The 10,967-nt window shown below is 40.3% G+C and overlaps 2 protein-coding genes across 2 annotated transcripts in view; one reads left to right on the plus strand and one right to left on the minus strand.

Annotated features, from left to right (window-relative positions):
* Positions 1-25: 25 nt before the first annotated feature.
* On the plus strand, positions 26-6,425 carry LOC103625053 (ankyrin repeat domain-containing protein 40). Its single transcript, XM_008644430.2, has 4 exons — positions 26-525; positions 1,901-2,386; positions 2,889-3,064; positions 3,779-6,425. Exons 1-4 carry the CDS (start codon positions 261-263, stop codon positions 3,920-3,922), a joined length of 1,071 nt encoding a protein of 356 aa, XP_008642652.1. The 5' UTR covers positions 26-260; the 3' UTR covers positions 3,923-6,425.
* Positions 6,426-8,100: 1,675 nt separating this feature from the next.
* The window catches only part of LUC7L3 (LUC7 like 3 pre-mRNA splicing factor), a 14,964-nt gene continuing 12,097 nt past the window's right edge, over positions 8,101-10,967 (minus strand). Inside the window, exons 10-12 of the mRNA XM_017726775.1 lie at positions 9,895-10,035; positions 9,684-9,789; positions 8,101-8,358 (exon numbers count right to left, since the gene is read on the minus strand). Of these exons, the coding sequence (XP_017582264.1) occupies positions 8,346-8,358; positions 9,684-9,789; positions 9,895-10,035 (260 nt within the window). The 3' untranslated portion in view covers positions 8,101-8,345. The remainder of the gene's footprint in view (positions 8,359-9,683; positions 9,790-9,894; positions 10,036-10,967) is intronic.

The raw sequence follows: 10,967 nt of genomic DNA on the forward strand, positions 1-10,967 counted from the left end.
TGGTTCGGGGACGGAGCTCTTGTCTTTCTTAGTTTTCCCATTTACAAAAACGGAAAAGCTAATCTCGGGAGGCGCGGAGATTTACTGCTAAAGAGGATCACGATAAAAACAGGTCGCCCTCCTTCCACCTGTCACAGCGTGTTTGCTCAAGGTCCTCGTCCAGTCGCTCGTGTGGGACAGCAGTGAGAGCCACTCTGCAAGGCAAAGGAGGGCCCTGCCCTGCACAACTTACACATTCAGAACTTTTAAAAAGTGCCTCAATGAAGGAAACTTTATTCCCAGTTATCACTTTATGCATAACTCGGGTGAAGCAGGACGGGGCTGGTGAGGAGGAGCCAGAACGAGGAATCCCAACCCTTCTGCTTCCTTCCCGCAGGACCTGCCTGCACTGGGCCTGTAAGCGGAACCATGCCCAAGTGGTGTCCTGCCTGCTGGAGGCTGGCGCAGACAAGCAAATCCTCACTGCTAAGGGAGAGCTGGCGGCACAGCTAACATCGAAACCAGACATCCGCAAGATTTTGGGAGGTACCCTTCTCATCTTCAAAGTTATCTAGAATTCTTGGTCTAAACACTAAAGTGGTTTTAGTGCTTTTATCTGAGGCAGTAATTGGCAAAACCTTGGCTAGGACCATTGTATCTCACTAGATAGCTCTGATTTATAACTGGAATTCATATTTGGGCAAATAGACGTGCAGATTTGGGGTAGAAAGGCCTTGTGTTCTGAGCTGTGTCACCAAGAAGTGGAAGAGCTGTGTGGTTTGGGAAGTGTGCTGCTGCACTCTTGTTTGCTGTCATTAAGCTAAAGCTGGCATGCAGGCTGCAAATGAGGGCTTTCACAATTGTACAGTTTGCTGTGGTCTGACCATGATCAATATTACAAATCCCCTCAAAACAACTCTTATCACTCAGGAAGTTACGCCTTCTGAGCACCTTGTTATAGTGTGACTTGCCAGTATGATTAATTTTTGCCCTGTAATTCTGCCATCTTACACTTTTCATATGCACAGCAAACCCAGTTAGATGTTTGTGACACTCCTGAACACAGCAAGCGCCATCAGTATCTAGGTACTGTGCTCCAGATTAAAATTCTTAAGCGCTTTACCTTTGGAAATGTGCTGTCTTCTGCTAATTTGGGCAAGGTGCTCATCTCTTGGGCTTAGTTTCTGGCAAATGACTCACCTGTTTTTAACATCTAAACTGTCAAGCACGTGTGGATGAACTCTGCTCACAGCTCTCTTATTTTTCTGTCTGTTAAGCTTTCATGTGTTTCCTGGGGAATAAACACATCACTTACCTTCTTTCCTAGTTTTTATTCTGGGAGTGTGGTATCATTGAGCAAATCTTTCTGAACTGCTTTGACATCACTATTTATGTTCTGTAATATTCAGTCAGGCAGGAATGTCACTTACTGCAGTGCTTTTATGCAAGAGAAGAGCTTGTTTGGGTATTACAGCAAGTAGTCACTTGCCTGAAGAAGTATTGGGTTGAATTTGCTGGCCTGGGTCATAATAAACTCTTTACAGCAGTGCTATTAAAAGCATTTAAATATGAGATTGAGTAAAAGACTCCTGGTCATCCAATTCATTTGAAAGGGCTGGAATAAAACTGCTAGAAATGATGTGTCTTTCAAAGGTTATTTTTTTCCCCCACTTTTGTTTTTAAAAAACAGAATATACTGAAGATGTTGATAGGTTTTTCTTTCACTTTACACCTACTGGCCTCCAAGTGTTACATGCTTGTTGTGCTTAGCGTCATTCTTTGATGACCTTGGAATGTGATGTAGTGTCAAGACACAATAGGAAAACGAACTATATTCAAAATGAGAAAGATCTATCCAATAACATGATGGTTTGTTTTCTCTCTCCATCCCCTACCCCTCATTTTTGAACATCATCAATAGAGGAAGAAACTGAATGTCAAGGAGTGAAGGATTTAAATTTGCCCATTGTTGCGAACTACTTGGCCAACCCACCATTCCCTTACGTTTACACCGAAGAAAGCATTCCAGGCAGCTTGGCAGAATCCCAGAATGAAAGTGCTTCCATCTCTTCTGCTTCCCAGAGTGAAACCAGCCCTTGTCCATCAGCAACTCAGGCCGAAAGCATCTGCACGCCCACGTCGTGCAGCAGTGATGAGGCTTTCCCAGCACCGGATGCTGCGGCCGGGCCACCCCCCGTGCCCACTGTCACTGCAGCCTCAGCGTGTGCCACCCCAGGGGTGCCCAACGGCCCCGTGCCCCCCCCGGCCATGCCCCCCAGTCTGGGGCTCTGCTCCCCGGGACAGTCCAGCCAGGCCATGCCTTTGCAGCCCGACACCTCCCCCAGTGGCTCCACACCTGCCTTCCAGCCCTTCTTCTTCACTGGAACATTCCCGTATAACATGCAAGGTAAAGAGGTGCCGTGTCTCATCCTTCTGTTACAGTTACTGGGTGAACAATGAAGTTAAGTAATAATTCCACTTCAGACTCTAGTAGGAGAGAGGCAGAGATGTTGAATTCTGTTGCCAAAAGTGCCCTGAACTTTCTCCTGCTCAGTTAAGTAAAATGTCTGTTATACTGTATTTTAACCATGGTAATACTTTGCAAAACAATGGGAAAGATCAGTCCATGTAACATGAAAAATTAGATTTTGCACTGGATTCACATCAAATGCAGATCTGGTAGTTTGGTAACAACTCGACTTTGTGACTGGATGGATCAGTTTCAACAGTTGTTAACATGGTTCTCCTGTGTATTTTTGCTGGAAGCTTCTGTTAACTGCACAGTGTTTCTCAGTGAGATCACAGGGATTGTATTAGAAAACCTGAATTCAGAAGATAATGGTAAATACTGTAATGCTAGGTTTCGGTTGGTTGTCTTTTTTGTTGTTAACCTTTTGTTTCTCTGTCAGAACTTGTGCTCAAGGTCAGAGTCCAGAACCTGAGAGACAGTGACTTCATTGAGATTGAACTGGACAGACAAGAACTGACCTATCAAGATCTGCTCAGAGTGAGCTGCTGTGAACTGGGCGTTAATCCAGAGCAAGTAGAGAAGATCAGAAAGCTACCCAATACACTTGTAAGAAAGGTAAGAATAGAAACCAGAGATTAACTTGACTTTGCACTTTGCAGACATCAGAGAAGGTATTTTTGTAAAGATTGGCAAAATGCCACCTTTGTTAAATAAAATCTAACTTAAGATGACAGATTCAAAGGGATATTGGACTTCTCTTAAAACTCATCGTAACTTTAAAAAAAATATTCTTGTCAAAATAAGCAGAGTATTTCTGCTCCTAAAACATATGGAATTATTACAGCTTGACTTTTTAAAACTGTATCAGAAACAGTGCATTAGGATGCTTTTAACATAATTGCCAAGTACTGCTTCACTGTTTGCCTAAAAAGAACGAACAGTAAGAGGAAAAGATCTCCACAAATTGGCATATGAATAATTTAAAGATATGCTGTTAACAGATGAACCTGCTCTTCTGTTCCAAAAATACACATTCTGGAGGTCTGTAAATGAAAGTGGTCACAACTCTTGGTTAAGTGACATGCACAAATACAGTCAAATGATAATGAGATTCAAGAAGAAGAAAAAGGTTGAGGAAAAAAACCAAACAAGCAAACCTGCTACACCTTTAATGAGTATATGCTGATAGAATTTCTTTTTTCATTATTTTTTGCTATTATTGGGTGTGATGTCCCTGGAATTTTAGTTTTTACTTCCTGTAGTTATTTTATAAATAGTAACAACCAACTATGTCAGGAGTAATGTGTTATTCTGTCTGTTTCTTACAAGGACAAGGATGTTGCCAGACTCCAGGACTTCCAAGAGCTGGAGCTGGTCCTTGTGAGAAGTGACAGCTCTCCTTTCCGGAATGCTGGGGCCGCACTGACGGAGCGGCCGTGCTACAACAGCCGAGCATCCAAGCTGACCTACTGACCCTGGGAGCTGCCTCTGCAGTGGGACCACCCGGCAGTGACACGTGCTGCCTTTGGAAGGCAGAGAGTTAAGTGTGTGTAAAACCTTAAGTTATTGTTAGGGTTACTATTTTAACTAATAGTTTATATTTTATATTTAATATCTCGTTTGCTTTTATTTTTTTACTTGATACTGTATTCAGCCAAGGGATACCTCATTTGTCTAGTAAAATCACATACTTCCAATGTATTTCAAGGAAGTTTATTGGTTGTATTTGGCAGCAGGGGGCATTGAAAGACATAACTATGGATATGAAAATTATGTTAAGTACACCCACTCTGACCAAGTAAGACTCACGGGAAGGTTCAGGAAATTGTGTGTCTCTGTGTGTATATATGTATTTTAAACTTCCTCATTAAATTAAATGAAAGAGACACACAATGAATAGTTGCTCTCTAAAAATATAAATGTGCAAGTCCTTAATCTCTTGCCCCTCACAAACACTCACCAAGATGTGTTGTATAGAGATACTTAATGCTCACAAGCAGCAGGAAAAACCCTTTTACTGGGCTGAAAATAAGTGGAATAAGCATGTCCATATTTAAATATTTATTTCCCCTGTGAGAATACTGTACTTCCACCAAAAAATGCAAGTCTCTCTTAAATGTTCCTTAATTAAGTCCCAATCGAGTTAAAGTGCCCTTTCAAGAGAAAGCCCTTGTTTCAGGAGATGGGGAGGGGATCCCCAGTCTGTGTCCGTGGTTTTATTTACTTTCTGACCGGTGAAAGCGTGTGCATTACTCACACCAGGTGTCAGTATTGTGAAGACAGGAAAGCTCTTTGTGGTACTCCCTCGTACACCAGTTCCAGGGGGGGTGGTGGTTGATGCTGTGTGAGGAGCAGCACAGCAGTGTCCTCACAGGAGATCACAGGGAAGGAACACAGCATGCGTTCATGAGCCACTAGATGGGAAACGCACCACGAGCGAGTAACGAACTCGGAACTTTTCATCGTGCACAGTCTACTGTCACTGTAGCATTGTTTTAGTCAGGTGAGTACTGAAAAGGGCTGAATGCCTCTTGGTGCTTTCAACTTTTTTTTTCCCCCTCTTCTTTGTGGGGAGTGAAAAAAATCCCAACTCTAGTTAAGCTACAGACTGTTTAACTTTCATTTAAGCAAGTCAGTAATGAAAAAAATGCAGCTGTGGGTTAAAGTATTTAAGTCACAGCATTGCTGGAGTATAAACAGCCTGAAGCTCTTCCTGATAACATGGCAGCCTGCAAAGCTACACTTCTGGAGGCTGTTTTCTTTTTTACCAAAAAATATGATGCTGACCTTTGCACCAAAAACCTTAATTGGGTCATGAGGCAGGTGGAAGGATGAGGGACTTGCTTTTTCTGCATGAGCTGCTTTTTCTCCCCTCCCTTCCCCGCCCCAAATTGTATTGATTTTCCTTCCATCTCTGCTTTATGAAGCTGCTCTAGAGCAGTTTCTGCACAGCTGGTGCTGTGTTTGTTGATGATCTGGACTGCAGTGTTGACAGTCGAACTATAAATAGTACAGCACCACCATGGCTGCCACCCTCCCTCTGTCCTGCTTTACCTTGGAAGACTCCCTCAAGCTGCTGCATGCCAGAAGAACTCAGAAACACCTTTTCTGCCAGCAGAGGAGATGCTTGACTCTGGGCTCAGGATTTCACCAAGTTAATGTTAGGCTTAAAATTCTTCCCTACTGCAGTCAAAATAATTATCATCCTTTCCCCCCTGTTCCATACACATCACCTCAACCTAGCTAACTTCCCATTCTCAGTCCTGGTTTTTCTCCAGCCAGGAGCTGAGCTACTTTAATGCCAGATTCAACTCCTGGGAAGCTCAAGACTGTGACACAGTATGAAGTAAAACTTCTTAACTAAGGTTCCTGCTTTGTTTTTCTTGCAGGACAGGAAAGAAGGTTTTATTTTAACAATTGTGTATTTATCTTTACAGCACAGCTTGGAGGCTAGCTCAGATTATGTGCAATAACTGTCTGAAAAACAGTAGTGGTTAAATGGCTCAAAATTAATAAGTATATCTAATTCTTTCCAGCTCCTTTATTTAGGTAATAAATTATTTAGGAAATAAATTTAGGAAGTCAGTGTAAGGACTATCTCCACTAATTACAGAACATTCTGCTATAGGGCAGCTGGTTTAAAAAGCTTTATTTGCTCTAGTTTCCACCAGTAATAACTGTTAATGTATTAATACAAACTCTACTTATAATCTGACTGTAATAACAGTAAATCTATGCATTCAGAGAAATATTTTTGTATGTTTTATGCAGTTTGATAAACTCTAAGGCACACTAGTTACATTAACTGGTTTTTGTTGGGCTTTTTCTTTGAACAATAAACTGATGGAATGACAACGGAGATTAACTTTACAAAACTTACTGTTCTTCCAAGGACGACTTTTGTTTGCACTACAAACTTGTACTGAACTGACATTGCTACTCTTCACTTATATTAAAGTATCAGTTGTTTCAAGTACCTCTATCTCTTCCTTTATCAGGGTGGGGAGTAGGAGGATGTGAGGGGGATCACTCTAGAGTGGACAAGACACTTAAAATTTTAATGCAACTTTGAAAAATCGTAATAGGCCAGTACATTTTTAATACCTAATAAAAGACTGTCAGCTGCCAAAACCAGTATGGAGAAAGCATGTAAGAGATGCTTACTGACATCGACTACTTGCCTTTTGCCTAGCATTCCTAGAAAAATCTGGGATGGTGTTTATCCTGGGCTTGAGCTCTGAAGATAGTTCTCTCACACAGATGAATCTCTGTGGAGATGTTCGTACAGTCACAGCTGGAGGTAGTTGCTAGAAAGGCACCATGTTTCCTATGCTCTGCAAAACAGAATTTTCCTTCATCTTCAAAGCATTAAAGACTCCCCTATGAGACATGTCAGAATCTGAATCCCAGGCTAATCTACAAGGTACGTCATTTTATCATTTTTACTTTTGCAAAGTAATGGGAAAATTAATTCCTGTACCAAATACGTGCAGTGGAAGGTGCAAGACAAACATTTTCACTGCTGAAAGAAGTGACATATCCAGGCAGAGGCTGAGTCCAATCTCACAAGTTTCAAAAGGAAGAGGTGTTCATCCAATGTCTGCAATTGGAACTTAGCTATAATTTCACTTGCTCCCACTTTATTTTTCCCTAAAAACACCACCACACGCACTCTCCATCCCCTGTGCCCCTGCACATGTGTCTGCTTTAGAACAATAAAAGCCAGAAAAGGAACATGGCTGTAGTATCACCAGCCAGCACTACCGACCAGCGGGACCAAGGTGCAGATTCCTCCTGCGTGCACTTCCACACGCAGGCCACACAGATCAGCACAACAGTGTTCTGGCCATGTCTGACTTCGGCTGCATGTACAGTCAAAGCCTGAATCCTAATGGAAAAGATAATGCTCTTTTTAAAGAATGTAAATTCATTGCCTTACAGCCACAGCACTGACTAGTACACACTGCAGTTCTTTTCCAACAAGAACCACTCCTGCTTGCACTACAGCTTCACATGTGCATGAAGCACATCTCCCTGCCCACTTGTCTGTTCTGACCAACTGCACAGGGTCGTTAATCAACATCCCAAACCAATACTGCAATGCAAATATGAGGCAGTCTGAATGCCAGTCTCAGTACTGGCACCTCTCTGAACATGCTGTCCAAGTTGAACTGTTTTCTAAAGACTTAATACCTACATTTTTATTGGAAGATTTCTGTAATTTCTTAACCAAATGCAGCAAAGGCACTTTTTGGGGAGATGCTGAACCCAACAGCATCTAACAGCTAGAAAAGTAAGCTTGAAATTAGATCCTGATGGCACCAAAAACAACCACAAATCCACAAACAGCATGGAATAACTAAGCATCCAAATTAATGAACTAAGCTTGAAGACATGAGTAATTTATTAGGAAAGAAACTTATTTAATATTAAATGTTCAATGACAGAGACAATCAAATTTGTAACAGAAATTCAAAGATACTTTATTTCCATTTCTTGTATATCAAGAAGCTAGGAATAGCTTAGTTGTAAAAATGGGATTCATTTTAGTTTGATTCACACAAATACTAAACATTTATTCTTGTGTTTTAAAGTCCAAGAATGAAAACTTGCAATTAAACACTGAGCAAGCCATGTGTTCAGGTTATGTTGGTTTCTTATCTTAAAAAGTCTTAAAGAAAAAAAAAAAGGATACAGGACTTATATTCTCAGTAGCATATGTGCTATTATCAACACATCTTTCTGAACTCTGGAAGGAAACACCAGTCCTGAATTAAATTTTATAAAAAAAATTCTAACTCAACTTTATATTTTTCTACGCCACTACAGCTTTCTTTCACCTCATTTTAAAGCAGATCTTCAGTTTAAGCTGTCTTCCAATGTCTTCGCAGACTCTTCATGTAGTAGTCCTATAATGCAAAATTTTGGGAGAACAGACGATTAGACAGCATTAGGAGCATTCTGTTTACCATTCCTATACACTGGCCCAGTTGTTAGCTGTCATCTTAACTCTACAAAAACATCACCATTGAACGTGACTGGCTTTAGAAGCAATGATGTAGCATTAATGGTTTAATATCAACATTAAGTGTTTAAGAGTTCCTAGCATACATAATGCCACTACAGTAACAAATTATGTTGCAAGAAGCTCATTTATCAGCTGTCCTCTCGACTGTTAGTTCCTTATTTCAGGAATACAACTAAAGACCTTCTGTAAGAAAGCTATGTCAAGAGTGGGGAAAAAACTTCAAGTTTTCCTTTCAATACAGTATTGTATTGCCTATTGTTTAGCTGCTTCATTTCCCACAAATAGTTTCCAGCATACATTCCTGCCATCAACACTGTCATCATTTGGTGGCATCTGTCTCTGCACATCTGCCTTACAAGCCTGTTAGCAGCCATTCCACTGTTCTGTGCTATGGCTGACTGCAAAGTCTCCTACACAGTAGGAAATATTAAGCACATACCTCTTAAAGACTTGAATTGCATTGAAAGTAACAAGGCGAATATTATGTAGTGTTTATTGCATTTTAAACTCTTTAAAGATATCTAATTCTGGGCAGCACTGCATCCCTACACACAGTTGAAAGAAAATTCCATTCTGTTAACATCAGATTTACAGTATTCACACAATACACAAAAAGTCCTTTTCACTAGCTTCAAAATCAAAAACACAACAGTAAGCTTAAAGATTACAGGCAACAGCATTCAAACATGGATGTGGGTAGAGAAAGGAGTACCTGGCATGAGTACCTGCTTAGTTTGACTGAATCCTTGATTTTTAATTTGGCTTTTCATGGGCCGCTCACAACACCAACGCTGTGTGAGGTATGGTAGTCAGCTGCAATAATTCATAAACCCTACACTTCCATCAATCCAATGCTACTGGCTCTCGAGTTACAGAACAAACTGCATTAGAATGCAAGGCAATAAAGCAAAAAAACTAGAAACATCCTTGACAAAGAAATACTAGCAGTTTATATGAAAACAAAGTAGTCCAACATGTGCCTCAAATATTAAGTATTTAAGCAAAAGTTTCTGCTGATGTACCAACACAATATGGACTTAAATACAAAAACAGTTCAACTTTTTTAAAAAAACGATAACAAAATTCCTAAAAATAAAAAAAGGATAATTAATTTTTCTATGGTGACTATATTACAAATATGTCCCAAAGAGGCACACTAATGGGGGCACGAGTCTGCTACAAAATAGCTGAGACAAAACGATGTACCTCAAAATGTTTTGCAGGACTACACTGTCATTTCCTTCAGAAGGTGCTTTAGTTTGTCTTCTTACTTGACTTAGTTCCATCTTCATCTGTGCATACTTACGCTGCACTGTTAAACAGTAACAAAAAGCCCTAATCAAAGTTTGAAATAATGCACTTACCTCTGTCTGATCTGAGGTCATATCAGATCAGTTTTAATTGGACTGAGTGTCACCTTCAGATTTAATATCTTCATTGGTCCCATTGACCTCATTCTTAGTCTCACTCTCCTTCGAGTCTGTATTTGTGTCTTCACTCTGTTTTTCTCGACTACTGGACTTCATACTACTTTTTTTATCATCAGATCCCCTCTTTTCTGCCATGAAAGAAGACATTGACCATGGATTTCAAAGTAAAAACAAACATTGCACATGTGAGATACATATTGCATACAACATGGGACAATTACTTTCCATAGCAATAACAGTAATACTCAAAAAGTTACAGAAAAAAGCTTCAGACTACCATGCTGGAATGGAGAGGGGACAAAATAAAGGTAAAAGGGGACAGTACAGGGTGGGGGAAGAGGAGAAAGGTCAGACCTCCCAACAGAGGCAGTTACTCAGCTCTCTGTCAAAATACACAAATTGGGGGTAAAGAGGTTAGGCAAATGTGTAATTATGGTGCATGGCTTCCTTACTTATCATGGGACTCTTTTGGTCCCCAAGTTTTGATTTCTGATTGTGTATGGCCTGCTTTGGTTTACAGTTCTCATTAATTATGGTTCTTGGAAGAGAATCAGAAAAGAGTGGTGGGATAATGCTTGACTGCATGATCAAAGAAATTGATACTTGCCAATTAAAAACTAGCAATCCCAAACTATCAAATACTTGGGGAAACAATATTAAGTACTGACAGCTTTGAAGGTGGGGATCCCAGTGACAACCAAGATTAAATTTGAAGCCGCACATTTGTCAGCATTGTTAATTCTCAATTTTATAAAAACAGCAGTCATTTATAAACAACTCATTAAAAGGTCTTGGGGAGACAGCTTGGAGAATATATAAAAAGCACTTTTTTTCAAAGGCAAAGAAACAGCAAGATGTGGGGGAAGGAGCCCACAATTTCATCATGAATTGGGAAGCTCACTGAAGCATTTGCTACAGTAAGAACTCAATAATCTTCAAAGAAGGAAGGAAGCCAGAAGTAAAAACATTTCCATGGGAAGAAAAACATTCAGTATTAGAGCTGCGTGCCTCATCTGTAAATTCAGAATTTTCAAATTTAATAAAAATACCAATTCCTGCT

The sequence above is a fragment of the Corvus brachyrhynchos genome, unplaced genomic scaffold (assembly GCF_000691975.1).
Source record: "Corvus brachyrhynchos isolate BGI_N302 unplaced genomic scaffold, ASM69197v1 scaffold522, whole genome shotgun sequence".
In the NCBI taxonomy this organism is placed as follows: Eukaryota; Metazoa; Chordata; class Aves; order Passeriformes; family Corvidae; genus Corvus; species Corvus brachyrhynchos.